At 42.1% G+C, this 16,093-nt stretch overlaps 1 protein-coding gene across 1 annotated transcript in view; it reads right to left on the bottom strand.

Annotated features, from left to right (window-relative positions):
• UTP20 (UTP20 small subunit processome component) overlaps nucleotides 1-16,093 on the bottom strand; it is a 65,261-nt gene that overhangs the window by 37,043 nt on the left and 12,125 nt on the right. Inside the window, exons 13-23 of the mRNA XM_084302864.1 lie at nucleotides 15,879-16,034; nucleotides 15,297-15,385; nucleotides 10,813-10,918; nucleotides 9,467-9,617; nucleotides 8,996-9,058; nucleotides 8,510-8,668; nucleotides 7,553-7,629; nucleotides 6,261-6,340; nucleotides 5,304-5,547; nucleotides 3,894-4,094; nucleotides 1,847-1,937 (exon numbers count right to left, since the gene is read on the bottom strand). Coding sequence (XP_084158990.1) covers nucleotides 1,847-1,937; nucleotides 3,894-4,094; nucleotides 5,304-5,547; nucleotides 6,261-6,340; nucleotides 7,553-7,629; nucleotides 8,510-8,668; nucleotides 8,996-9,058; nucleotides 9,467-9,617; nucleotides 10,813-10,918; nucleotides 15,297-15,385; nucleotides 15,879-16,034 — 1,417 coding nt within the window. The remainder of the gene's footprint in view (nucleotides 1-1,846; nucleotides 1,938-3,893; nucleotides 4,095-5,303; nucleotides 5,548-6,260; nucleotides 6,341-7,552; nucleotides 7,630-8,509; nucleotides 8,669-8,995; nucleotides 9,059-9,466; nucleotides 9,618-10,812; nucleotides 10,919-15,296; nucleotides 15,386-15,878; nucleotides 16,035-16,093) is intronic.

The raw sequence follows: 16,093 nt of genomic DNA, 5'->3' as shown, positions 1-16,093 counted from the left end.
CCTTTCTCCCCCTGCCCCCCTTCAGGAGGATAGTTATAATTTTTTTTTCTTTTTTTTCCATAATCATCTTTTGGACCACCATCAGCTTCAGTTTTCAACCTCAGCTGTACATCTGCTAAGACAATAAAAAAGCTGGCTACTCAAACCACCCCAAGACACCTGCCTTTCTTTCCTCTGACAAACATAAAACACTCACTGGACCTGATATGCAAAGTCTCACTGAGATTCACCCTCTACAAGACGAATCCTCATAGCCTAGGCACTAAGAAATACAGGTCACTTCCCCATGCTGCACCCTTATCAGCTCTTCAGTCTCCTACCAAACAGCACAGGCTAGAATCATCAAAGGCCACTTTGCCATGACGTCCCTAAGCCAGATGGACACACCAGTGATAATAAATATGCTGTCACAGAACTGAAAAACAGTAAGTGATTAAGTAATCTCTCTTTTATTTATTTAATATCGGGCTGTTTTTCACATGCTGCTTTGACCTGTACACATCTGCTCAGTGTTTTCCTAAGTCTACAGGCAAGCAAACACGTGGACCAACTGTTCCTACACAAAACTTTGAGCTTGACTGAAATGAAGTGGATGGTCACCAGGGATTCTCAGGTTTAGGAGCTAATGGGCCTTCCAACTTCCACACCAAGCACCTGATGAAATCCAGAGAACTAGCAAGTTCATACTACTTAACACAGTTCTACAGCCCACTAACCATAACCTCAGAGAAAACAAACAGGGAACAGCCAGAGCAAACCCCAATCATCTGAACAAATCCAGAACCAACAAAATACAATAAAATAAATAAAAAGCACTCTTTAGGGATCTAAGACTTAGAAATGCTCTTAAGAACCATAATTTTTGACAATTTATTCAGAGAAATTTTTCAAAAGGGAATCTTATCAAACAGAACATTTTTCAAGAAAAAAATCATTATTTTTAATGTTATTTTTATAGACTGTTTTTTCCCCATCCCCTTTCTTAGATTTGTTTTCCTGCTTTCCTTATTCAAAGTTAGAAGAGACAGACATTATCTAGGCTCTGCTCCTCTGCTCTTTAATCCTTGTTTGCTTCTTATTCACTTAATATCTGCTTATCTTTAGTTTCAATTTTGTTGATACTGATAGTGAGTAAATACACTGCGCACAGCCAGTGCACACGCCTATGCCAGGCTAAGGACTTGCAACATCACCCACTAAAACTAAACAAACAAAATAAAGAGAGACACTCAAGAGAGATTTGTATTTCCTCTCCCTTTCTGCAGAAGTATGTTTTTCCATAATGACAGCCATGGCTGCACTTCCCTTATCCATATGCCAGACAGGATGAGGATCCTGAATTTTCCACATTTTGCATCTCAAGTAACAATGGGGAATGCTGAAAGCTGTAGGACCGTAACAATTTTGGAAGAACAGCTGATGCAAAATGATCCACTGTTCACACTGGCCATGCTCTCTACAGATACACCACTGTATGTGAAGAACAAATCTCTTTGGCACTTCATCAGGCTTTGGGTCCAAATTCCTCTTCCAGATGATGCTGTGCAAGTGGAATAGACTCTCCTTACAGCCACTACTCCACACTGCCAAAGCCTGCTATCTTTCCTGTTGCCAGATCTGTTCACGTGAGCCAGTCCTGGCAAACTAAGCCAGCAACGGCCTGCTTGACATACCTAAGGGGGCTTGCTTCAACTAAAGACTGCTAGGAAGCCCTCTCAAGCACAGCTTCTTTTCCAGCTACCAGCCATGGCTTCAGAAAATGATACACTTCTGCAGTCACAGGCACTGCAGACAAGAAAGGGTGAATTTATTAACAGTAATTCTAAATGCCAGAAAATAGCATCACCTGGGTATATAATGCATTTAACTTCGGCTCCAGATACAATGCACGAGGATTCGAGAATTTGGAGAAAACTTGTAAGTGAGCTATTAGTTGCCTGTAAAACAAAATAAAACAATTATTTTTATTATTATTTTTATTATTATTTTTATTATTTTTTTAATTATTTTTTTAACGACTGAAAGAAATTATTTTTAGACTAATGTCTGAAAGAAACAATCCCACATTATCACAAACTTATGGGGAACGTTTAATAAAATAATAAAAAAGGAAAAAAACAACAGGATCCCAAGTCTACAGGTCTCCATTTCAGAGCCACAGCAGGCTTGATTCTGTTATCTCCCCTAAGCTGTTTCTCCCAGGTGTCACTTCACTGTACAGAGAAGGCCATTTCCTCAATAACACCAGCTGGGCTCAGTCTTTGGTGAAAAGGGAATACAAACAGTGAGGATGTGGATTTCTTCTTCCTCCCAGCTCAGCCTGGAACACCAAACAGTTGAATTTACCTCTTTATTTACTTTTCCTTAGCTGCTGCCCATCCTTCTCCTACCAATGCAAAGGGCTGCGTTTAAGCACAGACGGTGCCTAGGCTCCAGGCTGCAGGCACAGTTGGGAGTCAGTTCCAAAAGGAGGCCGTATCACCCCAAATCTGCCCCATTTCCACTTTGCAGTAGGGAAGAGAGGTGACCAGGATAAGGAAGGCAGAAGATCTCATCTACCACGTGCACGGAGGGGCTGGCAGAGGTGATCCTCATTCAGCAGCTGCCCATGGTGGCTTACACTCAACTCTCCAGCAATTTAGCTTGTCCATGTCTGGGTTGAGCCAAAGGGCGAGAACGACACCTGCCGGCAGCCCCACACGGAGCACGGGGCAGGCGTGGGTCCTCCTATTGCCTCAGCTAGACCTGGTGGGCTCCAGCAAACCACCCTCAGCAAGGGTCCTGGGGCACAGCCCCCACCAGAGCTCTCCTCCTGCAGCACAGAGTGAGCAGCACAAACTGCTCACCGCCAGGATGAAGAGAGGTCACTCCAGAACTCATTAACAAGTCTCCAGTTGACTCATTAACAAGTCTCCAGTCTCCTTTTACGGGTTTGTTACTGCTACCAGCAACTAATGTTTCTACTTAAGCACATGGACATTCTGAGATGGAAGTTTTAAAAAAAAACTTGGACCGTCACTGTATTTTAATGGCTGCTAATTTTACAGATAAATAGCAGAATCTAAGAACAAAAAAAAAACACCTATAAGAAGCCTGGGATTAAATGACAATACAGGTTATATCTCAAATACTCATGATAGTCCCAACATGTAAGGTGACATTTCAGTTGTATGACATTTCAAGCACCATTTCATTTTTTTTGAAAAAAAAAAATTAAAATTAAAAAAAATTAAAATAAAGGCAAAACACAAAGTTGTGTTAAGTAATTGTAATGACATTTGGCAGAGGTCATCAGGGTAAAGAGGCTCTCATTAAAGAAATTATGGAGAATTTGTACAGACCCAAATTCTGTGTGTTCAGTACTGTAAAACAGTAACATTATAATGCCATGTAGCTTCAGTTTAAAACATCAACAAATAAAAGTATCAAGGCACATAAATCTGTGTCCACAAGATGATGACCAGGATCAAAATTTTTAACTGGTAGGTAATGGCAGAATCCCAGTTGCAAACTACCTAACTGATTTTTCAACGTTTGACAATGCACATGGTTTAAAAGACCAACAAGATACAAACAGAGAAGCAAGGATAGTGCAGGTACTTCAAAACATCTTCAGAATACAACATAAGTTTTACTTTAAGTAACACAAGCCAAGATTGTCAGATGGCAGGTAATGATAAAACGATAAATCCTAGGCCAGGCCTTTGGATGTCTGGTACTGTGCAAGCAGAGTTTGTTACTCTAAAATGCTTAAAACCCACTGTAAAAAAATACAAAATACAAGTGAAGGAAGAAAAAGGAATATGTATGTAAACATAGCTTTTATCTTTACAGGAGAAACTCAGTCTGCCTTTCCACAAAAGCACTAGCAACGGATAGCTAAAAATACTTACTTAGCAGCAGCTCTTCTTGTTTTCTTTTTTGGAAGCCCTACAGTAATTGGTTCTCCTTCTTCCTTTTCTTCCTCCTCTTCCTCCATAGTAACATCGTTTACTTCTTCATTAGATAACTCTTTGGCTGTTACTGTACCACTGGTTTTCTTTCTAAGATCCTGAGTTGGAGCCACTAATGAATCTGCTGGATAGTACTCATTTCTGTGTTAAAAAAAAAAAAAAAAAAAAAAAAAAGAAAGGGAAGGGAAGGATTTAAAAAACATGTTTAAGGGTTTCAGAAACTGAATGATCTAGTGTTCTCATATTCTCATTATTAACGACGGTGCTGTGTCTTGGGACACTATATGGCTAAAATTTCACAAAGGAGTGCATTTTATTAAGTACAAGCTACTTTGCCTATAAATTGCAGAGATGTAAGGCTGTAACCATATACCCTAAAGGAGACTGGAGTTACCTGGTAGAAAGGGAAAAAAAGTAGCAATTTTTTTTTGAGAATTATTTTTTGAATTATGAGAGATCTGTAAAGAGACATTGTGGAGGGCAGAGGGTGCATGCCCTACCATAGTGCAGTTCATTTTTTCCAGGAAGGTGGGCAATTTTATTTTTTTTTAATTACAGGAAAGGACTGTCAGAAACCCTTCTTGGCCATGAGATCACCCCACATGCATCATACTATTTGATATGTGCTTGCATGCAAGCACACCTCTGCTCTCCCTCCAGGGGCAGGAAATTGAACAACTCAGAATCAACTATTTGGCAGAGTAACTGCTCTGACAGGCAATATAGAGCTCACAATGCAACTGGACAGCCTTCAGCTATTACATAGGAAAATCCATAAAACTAGAGAAAATCATCATTGTATGTAGAAATGTATCAACTACATGTATCAATGCATCAACTTGATGTAGATCAACAATGTAGAAATGTATCAACTACAAAAATATCAACTCTGTAGAAAGCACAAAGAAATAAATACATTGTTAACTTGTTTAAACAATCTTTACTGTTTCCAGGAGGAACTGGATCACTCCCTAACAAACATGGTATTTTCCCTACCCTTATTTGTGATTCCAAATTAAAATGTGTTTTCATTTTAGAAAACAGATACTTTACTTCCACTGAAACCACCCCCCTAATGCAGTGATGAGGCTGTGACACTGGCAAGGTGATAAACGAGAGACTGTGCAGCAGAAACATGCTGCCAGTTTAATTTCAGCCTGCCTCCCTTGGGACATCTCTAACAGAATTCACATTTCAATTAAAAAGTTATCGTAGTGGGAAACAGACAGCATATTAGTTACGTATTTAAGAAATTAAGTCTGTGAAGAGCTAGCCATTGACTAAGCTCAACAACACCAGAAACAATTGAAAGCAATCTGTCCTCTCAAATTAAAAATAAAACTAACTTACCTAATGAATCTCAACAGAAGCGGGGAGAGCTCCCTTGATCGAGGCTCCACCCTGTCTGGAAACTTGTCCAGTGCTTTCCACAGTAGAAAACGGAAGTTTGTGTGGTCCAACCGCTCACTGCAGTCTGTTCTAGTCCTCAGCTGCTCCAGAAAAACAGTGCCCACCCCTCCTTCTGGCATCTTCTCGCTTTCCGTTTCAGTAATGCTTGCCTCCTGTTCATCTAGTTCATTTTGCAGCTCCATTTCTATAGAACCGATGATAGGAAGTAAGTATCTTTAGGCTACTTCATAACTGTCAGTAAGTAGCAAGAGATCAGCTCCCCATCATGAAAGTAGTACTCCTGACGGCAAGTACCTGTTCAGACAACTGTATTTAACGCTGACCTGAAAGACTCGTATTGTTCAGAAAGTAACCTAGGATGTCTTACAGACTTAATTGAGCTCAGTTCTCTTGAATAACAGAGGAGTCAACAAATGGCCACATACTCACATCTCTGTTGTGAGATTGCGACACAGATTCCATGTGCTCATGGATAAATCTCAAATGTAAACAGAGTACACCCAAGAAAAACACAGCGTTTGCAGAAATTCTACTGAATCTACGGAGCAGAACAATGGTCTTTCTTATTATAAAGATTTCTTTATTGTTCCTTGTTAGTCTGGGAAAAGCCAGCTGTAAGTAGATGTGATGCTGATGCATGGCTTTCCACAACCTGCAACTCCCTCCTGTAATACAGGGGCCATTTCTGTCCGCTTCTTGGTGTTTAGGACAAAAGGAGAGACAGTTCTCTCTCAAGCCTCTCCATTCCTGTCCTGGACATGACACTGGCAGTTCAACAGCTCTAGTTCGGAATTCTTCCATCACACATAAATTTGGGGCACATAAAAAAACATAATCACATGTCATTCACAATTAGCTTGGTTACTGTCAAAACACCATGCAGGAGCTATGACTTACCAGCATAGACAGCAGCCCTCTCCAAATGTTCATAAAAGACCTTCCAGAACTGTTTATTCTCCATTTCCTTCGCATGAGAACTAACAAAATATTAGAGCATTAAATTAAAAGAAAAAAAAAGCCATATGTCAAGGGAAGTTAATAACTAATAAAATCAGAGGCTTTGATTACTGCTTTATTGTGGGTGTCCAAAGACAGGACACAGGATACAGCTGTAGCACTTCCTTGCCTTCATTCATAGATCCCAAATGTCAATTGTTATTAAAATAATCTGGTTGTATCCCATAACTTCAAACGAACTCAAGTTGAGTAAAACTGTTCTTGAGCTTTCCACTGACTTCTGTACCGTAATATCATATAAAACCAAAGGAAGAATTAGCATGGACATATCTTTTGAAGAGCCAATTTATTTATTTATTCTTATTAATTCAATAGTTTGATGGTGAAAATCCCATCCTTTCTAATCATACACCAAAGAAAAAAAACACAAGGAGATAAAGTCATGCTAAAAGCAGAGACGCTGACTTCAGTATTCAGCTCAGTTGTCACCACAGTAAGTCTTCCCTACTCAATGTTATTAAGGTTTAGAGGTTTTTCAGTAAGGACAGAGAAGTCAGAGATGGGGAAACTGAAATGCACTTGAGCATTTGTGAAACACTAATCAAATACTGCTACCTTGGACTCAAATTCCAATTCTGTTTAACTATATTTGTTGCAAGTTCCCTTTAATAGTGAGATAAACCAGAAATTAAGTTAAAACCTAAAAGTCGTTGTGGGCTGTAATTCATTTGAGAGAGAAAATCCATTTGGAAAGATTTCAGACAGACTCTCAAGCATAGATCTCTCCAAATCAGACATTTTTACCTCAGCTTTTCTTCACAAATCATCAAAGAATATCCTGAGTTGGAAAGGACCCACAAGGATCACTGAGCCCACCTCCTGGCTACACATAGGACCACCCAAAAATCAAACTGTATGTCTTAGAGTGTTATCTGAAAGAACTCTGTCAGGTTTGGTGCCTTGGCCTTTTCCCTGGGGAGCCTGTCCCAGTGCCTGACCCCCTCTGCGTGCAGAACCTTTCCCTAACCCCCAGCCTGACCCTCCCCTGTCCCAGCTCCATGCCGTTCCCTCGGGTCCTGTCGCTGTCCCCAGAGAGCAGAGCTCAGCGCCTGCCCCTCCGCTCCCCTCGTGAGGGAGCTGCAGGCCGCCATGAGGCCTCCCCTCAGCCTTCAATGGAAGGAATCATTCTTTGAGACAGCCACAGATTGCAATACCCAACTGCACATACTCACCTTATGAGTTCAATTACAGGATCCCAGAGAGGGCTGAAGTTAATATAAAGCATTCCCAGTAAATACCGAAGAGGCACCTAGAATGGCATACGAAACCACCTTGTTGAGATGTTAAAAAGTTGAGATGTTAAAAACAACAGTTAAAGACCAACCAACCACCTCTAACCTTTCTTCTCAGAGGAAACTTTGATCAGAGAAATTCTCAGAAGTACTACCCATAATGAAGCGAAGTCACACACACCATCATTTTTTGTCTCACCGTTTCATAAGGAAATTTGTAGACTGCGTTAACTCTATGCTGCATTGAGATCTATCCCCTGTATCTACATAGCATGAATGTGCAAAAACCAGTTCTGCACAGCAATCTGACGTACAGTTGAACTGACCTACAACCCTTCCTCACAAGAGCTTACAAGTCAAGGTAAAAAAAAAAAGACAAAGGTACTGTAACAGACATAAAAATAATAAATTAAAAAAAAAATAAATAAATCAGAACTTCCCACCAAATCCATGAACATCTAGGCAGTAGAACTGTGACCCTTCCAGCATCTAGCAAGTGACATCCCCATTGAGGATCAGCTCAGCCATGGAGGAGATGCAACAGACCCAGTTAGACAAGATTTTCTTCCTCTAGAAAGATCCAGAAGCTAAGCTCTCCAATGTACCAATGTTGAACCATGTTGAGGGAATGGCAAAGTCAGAATTTTAGATTTGCTCACAATTCACTTCTCCCTGGAATCACTTGCCTTCTTTGCATGATATCAAAAACTGATTAAACTCGCTGTGGGACATTTATCTAGATACCACCATTGTTTTACTAAATATTGAAGCAAACACATTAGTTCCACGGGTAATGGGAGATGAACTCTTATTAAAAACTCCACAATCGATATGATGGAATAAGAACAATCTCTTGGAATATGGGAATGTGACAGCTTCCTGTTGACAAGGACTCACCTCCTGCAAAGGTCCACTTGGTATTGTAGACTGCACTATATCACATCTTAGTTTCCTCAAATGCAGAAGTTTCTCTCTGTAATCATTCACTGTTGCTGGCACGAGCTCTGCTTGGAGCAATATGGCAAATACTGACTGGAGCTCTCCTGTGCCCTCACTCTGAACAAATAAGTTACAAACATTTTGTTAGAGTATCCTTTCTCATTGAAAGCCATTTCAACAAACTACAGTCTGAGCCTTTTTTAACCAGAGAACAAAGTCAAGGGGCTTGCTCTGCTTACCACCACCACTTAGGTATCAGAACTCACATATGTGAAAACATTAGGGAGCAGTGGGTAAAAAAACACATAACACTGGAACATGAAAGCACAAAATCAGAGGACAGCCTTTGGTAGAAAAATGCTTTGTTTCTGCAAAGCAGGAACCAGTTCACAGTCATCAAAACCAGACTGATTTGAAATGTTAAGTGAGAAGTTTCAGCCCTACCTCAATCACTGTAGAAGGTGGATTCTCAAAATGGTTTAGAATTCGGACAGTCAATAGTCGGACCTGTAAAAAGTGGGAACATACGTCAGAAACACGTAGGAGAATGCAGGTTACATATGCAGACACATACACAACTACAGAGAGGTTAATGTCTTGCACAGGAGGCTGATTTCACTAGGTTCCTCCAAGGGTTGAGAAACAGATGAGCTCCTCTAGTCTAGCAGGAAATTCAGAATGAATACATTAGGCTCTTGCTCCAAGTCACTTCTAGGGAAGAGGTAAGTGTCCCTGGGCTAAAAGTTAACCTCTGTAAACTCATGCCCCACGGCAGCCTCTTGGAAATGGACAAAGCCCTAAACAGATGCTACAGAAGTAATTGCTTTACAGTCTCACGTTTCTTCTTTCAGGCTCAGTCTACTCAAAGTAAATTCTAAAATCCAAATCATCTTGCACGTGCTCAAAACAAATTACCTTAGAAATACCAGTGGAGATATTAGGCTGCAACTTCTCAAACAACTCCATTAGGTTCCCTTGGGAAAGGGGCTCCTGGCAACCACACAATGCCAGTCTTGTGTAATACAGATCAGCCAACAGCAACGCAGAGGGGTCTGATGGAAAAGCACTTAACCAAGAGAGTGTTTTATTAGCATACAGAGGGTATTGCAACAATACAGTCATTTGAAAACAAGGCAGTAGCGACAGTAACAGTATTATGGGAAAAATCCACAATTTCATACTCTACTGGCACCACCGGGCCTATCAAGCTGGGGCTAACCAGTTGGACACACACACAGGCAGCCACTGAAAACAGATCTGCATAGGTCTGCACGTGCAGCTGCTGCTGCCAAGGTGACCACTTAGTAATCAACTTCAACGGAAAAATAATTCAGGTTTAGGTGGGACACCAATTCTACCATTAGCAGGAATCTTGCCTCCCCACAGGGAAATCTTCTGCTACCCAACAACTCTCACTCCAAGTGGGATTCCCACCCCCAGCCCAAAGCTGGCAGAAAAGCACTAGACTGAAGCTCCCTGCCAAGACATCCTGCTTGATCTGGGCAAGCTGCCTTATCTCCATCACACCTCAGACATGGGCACCATGTTTTCCTAACTGAACAGGATGTTTTGAAGCTCAAGCTACCAAAGACTTGGAGCTGCTCCATCACAATAGTGATGGAAGATGACAAGTTCAACAGCATTTGCTGGAGAGAGATCAACAGTCTCTCTTGGTCCCTCCAGCCACTCAGTTAACATGTGCTAATTTTAAGCAGAAAGGAGTTGCAATAAATAGAAGTGAGCATACAAAACCTAATCCAATTGCAGAGCAAGCACACACATGAATATGTAAGGACACAAGGGAATCCCAACACTGCCAACAGACTGTCAAATCCCAGCCTTTTGACACAACTCAGATTGCACTGTTACTCTCCCTTTTATTATTATAATGTCACACACAGTTACTAAATGTAGTGCTCTACATTTGCAGTGTAGTGTAAAACACAAATGTAGTGCTCTAAATATTTGTGCTTACCTAGAAAGCAACATATTTGGCACACTGCTCTTCAGCTGGCTAAGAAAGCTTTGGTTTGCAGAGAAAATGCCACTGAACTGGCATACTATTTCTTTGGTTTTCTAAACAAACAATGGCTACAACGTTGCTACCATACGTAACCACAATACCGAAGCCAAATGTTGGTACAGGAGAACATGCGATCAACAAGAAGACATTTAACGTGCCACTACGTAAAGGGCAAGTCAGCTCTTCGCCATACTAAGGAAAATCACTGAGGACCACATAACAGGCAGAGTTTACTTACGTCACCAAGTTCTTGACACGCTCCACAGGTAACAAATGGAGTATTTCAGAAGACTCTGCCAAACTGAGAAGAGTACTTACAGCTTGGCAGGCCACAAACAGGCTTCCTGGAGCAAAGAGAACAAGAACAACCTGTATATTTACCCAGGTTTCACTGACTTGTGTTTGCATGGTGCTTGACCATCTTGAAATGGCTAGAGTCACAGAAATGAGTAACATGTGGATCTCAGAGCTGGTATGTATATTTTCTAACCGTTATCATAACCCATAAAGGAAATACTTCTCTGGCTATCAAAGTAAACGTCTACTCCAGCAAGCCAGCATTGAAAGCTATAAGCATCTCCCAGCTTGCATCTGCCTCCATCAGACCCACATACACAGGAAGCAGAGGTCTGGAGCTAAGTACTATTGTAGGAGTCTCAGACAGCTTTATGCTACAAATGGCTGTACTGGGCTTATGTGGCAAAGTTTTGGTAGCCGTGGGACTGCAGGAGTGGCCTCTGTGAGCAGAGCCCAGAAGCTGCACCTTGTCAGATAAAAGCCAGCTCCAGTTGGCTCCAAAAGGGACACAATGCTGGTTGGGCCTCTGGGAGAGCAGACTTAAGAAAGGGAAAAACACACGCACCAGCAGCTGAAAAGAATGAGAAAATGCGAGAGAGAACCAGCCCTGCAACCCCCAGGGTCAGTGCAGCAGGTGCTCCAGGCAGGCAGCAGCAGTTTCCCTGCGGCCTGTGGAAAGGCCCCTGGTGGAGCAGGCTGTCCCCCTGCAGCCCATGGGTCCCACACGGAGCAGATCTCCACGCTGCAGCTCCCCCATGGGTGGAGGAGCCCCCGGTGGAGCAGGTGGATGTGGCCTGGAGGAGGCTGCGGCCCATGGAGAGCCCCTGCAGGAGCACGCCCCGGGCCGGAGCTGCAGCCCGTGGAGAGGAGCCCACGCAGGAGCAGGGGTCCGGGGGGAGCTGCTGCCTGTGGGAAGGCACGTGGTGCCACGTGGAGCAGGGGCAGAGAGTGACTGCGAAAGAGCAGCAGAGATGAAGCATTAGGGACTGATCGCAGCCCCCATTCCGTGTTTCCCTGCACTGCTCAGGAAGAAAGAGGTAGAATATGGTGGATGGGAGCAGGGGAAAGCATTTCTAGTTTACTTTCAGCTCTCGCTGCTCTAATGTAATTTATTGCCTATTGCTAACAGACTAATTTCCCCAGACTACGTCTATTTTGCTCACGACATTAATGGGTGAGGGACCTCCCTGTCCTCATCTCAACCCTTAAGCCTTTTTTCATCACATTTTCTCCCCTGTTCTTTTGAGGAGGAGGAGTAAGAAAGCAGTGTGATGGAGTGTAGCTAGCTGCCAGTGTGAAACCACCCTAACAGCATGCAGAAATGAAGAAAAGCTACCCAAAATAACATGAATGAAACACTCAGAAGAAAAAATACATATTGATGGTATCATTCAGGCACTTTTAAACTTTCACAATGTGCTGTATGAGATCTTCAAAGCTGTCCCATACACTCAAAGGCTGAATTCCTGTTAGTGAATGGAAGGTGGGTTTGTAGAGTATCGTTAGAGATAGCATCCCCTTCCTAAACTTTCAGTTTCCTTTGGGGATGGAGGCCTTCCAAGCAGCACAGGTCAGCCAAAGCCCTTCCAGGCAAGAAAGGGGAAGGGCTGTTCCTTTCCCTGCCATTCTTAAGCTGATAAGTGGGTTTTTATAAAAGATGATTACTCTCTCCTTTGTCTCTTCCCTAGCAGAAGAAATATTGCTCCTGAGCCAGGCAAACTGAGGGGTATCTTAAAAGATGCAACTTTCTTACTTGCTGACAGCTGCCGTGAAAAAGAAAGGGAAGTGAGCATTCATTTCCTGCTTATTACTTTGAAAAATCTTCTCCAGGGTGCTTAATTCTTCAAGTATTTGCAGAACCCTGCTCACTATTAGCCTCAGTTCCTTAGAGAGAGGAGAAACTGCAAGTAGTAGCAGGATCACAGAATGGTTTGGGTTTGAAGGGACCTTAAAGATCATCCAACTCCAAGGTCTCTGCCATGGGCAGGGGGATGCCACCCACTACATCAGGTTGGCCATGACCCCATCCAACCCAGCCTGGAACACCCTCCAGGGATGAGGCGTCCACAGCTTCTCTGGGCAACCTGTTCCAGTTTCTCACCACCCTCACAGTAAAGAACTTCCTCCTAATGTCTAGTCTAAATCTATCCTCTTTTAGTTTAAGACCATTCTCCCTTGTCCTATCATTATCTACCCCAGTAAAGAGTCCTTTTCCATCCTTTTTGTATAAGCCCCTTTTAAGTATTGAAAGGCCACAATGAGGTCTCCCTGGAGCTTTCTCTTCTCCAGGCTGAACATCCCCAGCTCTCTCAGCCTTTCTTCACAGGAGAGGTGCTTCAGCCCTCTGATCATCTTTATGGCCCTCCTCCAGACTTGCTCTAACAGGTCCACATCCTTCCCGTGCTCTTATGCACAGCTCAAGTTACCAAACAAAAGTTGTGGTATCTCAGAAGGTTAGGTGCAGGAAGGAAGGCAAGTAGGTTCAAGATGTTATGTCCAAGCAGCTAGAGAAGATGTGCCCAAGATAAAGACAGCATGCGAAGTATTTTTAAACTGTGAAAGTTGTTATAAACATCTTAGTCTTGAAGGAACCAGATAGATTCATCAGAAAGTTTTATTGTCATTTACAAGGCCACATATCATAAACTTAGTGGTCACCTTCTTTTGTTCTTGCTTGTTAACAGAAGGAGTGGGAGAGCAATATAATGGTAGCTGTCCCTTCTCGTAAAATCCACAGAGGGAGTTTATGTTCGGGGACATATAATTTCTTTACAAACCATATACAGCATCCCAACTGATGTTTATAATACTTAGAGATGAGCCATGCAGCTGTGTAAGAAAGGTTCTTATTTTAGCCAGGGCTTTTAAATTATGTTTGACCGTGTAGTTTGTGGGTTGATACAGTGTAGCGAACTAAAACTGGGAGTTTGTTGTTTTCTTTAGAAGGACTTGATCAAGTCCTGGTCACATCTTTTTTGATGTAGCCCAGGATGCAGTTGGCCTTCTGTGTTATAAGCGTGGGCTGCTGGCTCATGTTGAGCCTTTTGAACACCAGAACCCTTGAGGTTTTCCGCAGGATGAAGCTTTCTGCCTCCATAGAATAAGGGCAGAGGTTCTCAAACTGTAATCTGCATTGCATTTGGTAGTAGTAAACCTGTGGTGAACAAGGATAGCAGCTCTCACCTTACGGTGGAGGCACCTATACGATCAATAGGATAACTTCTATACAGGCAGTTATAACTAAACAGTTCCCGGGGGAATTGCTATTGCTCTGTCCCAGTTCCCAAACCTGCACTTCCAAGTACTTCCCTACACTCCCAAGCAACTGCAGAAAGCCATCCAGCTCTGGGACTTACACTTTGCCTCAGGCTTGAGAGACCAGGAAGATGAAACAGGGAGCACAGGCTGGGGTGTGCCTTGTACATGCAATGAGAGGATACTGGAGTCCTACTAGAAGGTAAAGGAATTGTAGAGATCATGGAGCTGAAGAGAATGCAAAAGATGAATAATTGTCCAGAAACACTAGTTTGGGAGAAGGGTGAGGAAAATCAAGCAAGGAAGTGTAGTATGGAGCAACAGGAGACAGGAGTGTAGGACTGACATTACATTTGTTTTATTTTCTTTAGGAGCAAAGGAGGAAATGGCAGTTAAATCAAAAATGACCATGCTTGACAAACACTGGAGAGGAAAAAGCAACAGAACTAATTAGTGGATACAGCTAGGAGTGTTATTGAAGAGATTACAGAGGAGGAAGGCCAGGCTCTAGACAAGCCCTTTCAACCCAAGTAACAAAGAACACTAAACCTGTGGCATTCCAGCACGTGTTCATACTTTGTCACGAAGCCAAATACTTGAAATCTCTATGACTATCAACTGCCCTATAATATGTGAGCTAAGCTAAAAAAAAATGTTTCTGGCCAGAGACAGAAGACAAACAATGGGGTCACGGTGACCACTCACACCTGAAGAAGTTACATCATTTTATCACCAGTGCTGTCATTTAGGGCAGAGATGGTAACATCCCGAACTTTGCACTATAGGTCTTGAGTAGTCTAGTTGGCACTTTTGAGCCAACAGTCTCTCCCCTTCACTTGACTGCTTCAGTCTGAATCTTATTTGGCAGGATTTCCATTCTTTTTTATCTCACTTTTTTCTTTTATTTCCTAATTTTCTTGGTCAAGCCTTGATTTGGACAGCCTGCCCGTGACTTTGTGGAACATCTGCCACCCCATTATGACCATCAACAACTGCAGAATTGTTTCCTAGAGAGCATTTTGCTTTTCAACTTTTACTGAACTGCTCAGAACATTTGTATACAATGCTATTGCTATTCACTTTCATACTCTGTGTCACCAGCAAAACTACTTAATTTTTTTTTTTATGTTTCAACAGAAAGCAAATGAACAGGAAATAGCAGTAACTGACCTTTGCAGAGGGTTCCTTTTTCAATAGCTGCAAACAGACAACCTATAAAGCTTGTCACAGAGGGCAGGATGATTTCTTTGTCCATTGGTCTGTTCAAAATAAATGGGAAACCTTTAGTCTCTGTGTTACACTTGCACCTAGACACACATGAAGACCTCCTTTCACATTATCTCATGTTAAATGACAGAGAGCTCATCCCAAGTTTGAAATCAGTAGCAAACATTTTTTCTATTTCCAATTCCCAAGTCCAACTCCTTCTCCTATACAAGAACACAGTAATTATTGAAAACACCACTGTCTAGAAATTGTGCTTAAAATACAGAAACCAAAATGTATCAGGAACATCTCTAAATGCCAGCATACAAAATTTAAGGAGCACGTAATCAAGAAACTGACATTCTATTCCTGACTTCACTACTGAACCAGTATTTCCACACAAATATTCTCCACCTTTTTACCCCAGTTTCCCCAAACTGGGGTTAGTAATTCTTGTGCTTCCCTTACTAAATTGATTTCTAACAGATGGTGAACTAGACAGTACTACAGGACCACATGGCAGTAGTACCTTAGAATATCCCTTACCTAATATGTGGCAGTATAACCAAGGCAACCCAGGGCTGTGAAAGGTCAGTGATGTCTTCATTTTCTGGTAACTGGATTAAAGACAGTACATGATCCAGCACTGGTACTTTTGCTTTTCCTCCTTGTCTTTTGCTTGTTTGTTGTCTTGTATTAGAGCTAAAAATAAAACCAAACTTTTTAGTAACCCACAACTGCACATTAGAAATCTTTCCTTT

This window comes from Netta rufina, assembly GCF_964035555.1.
Source record: "Netta rufina genome assembly, chromosome: 1".
NCBI classification, from domain to species: Eukaryota; Metazoa; Chordata; class Aves; order Anseriformes; family Anatidae; genus Netta; species Netta rufina.
The sequence above is the reverse complement of the archived record's forward strand: the minus strand, read 5'-3'. Positions and strand labels throughout refer to the sequence as shown.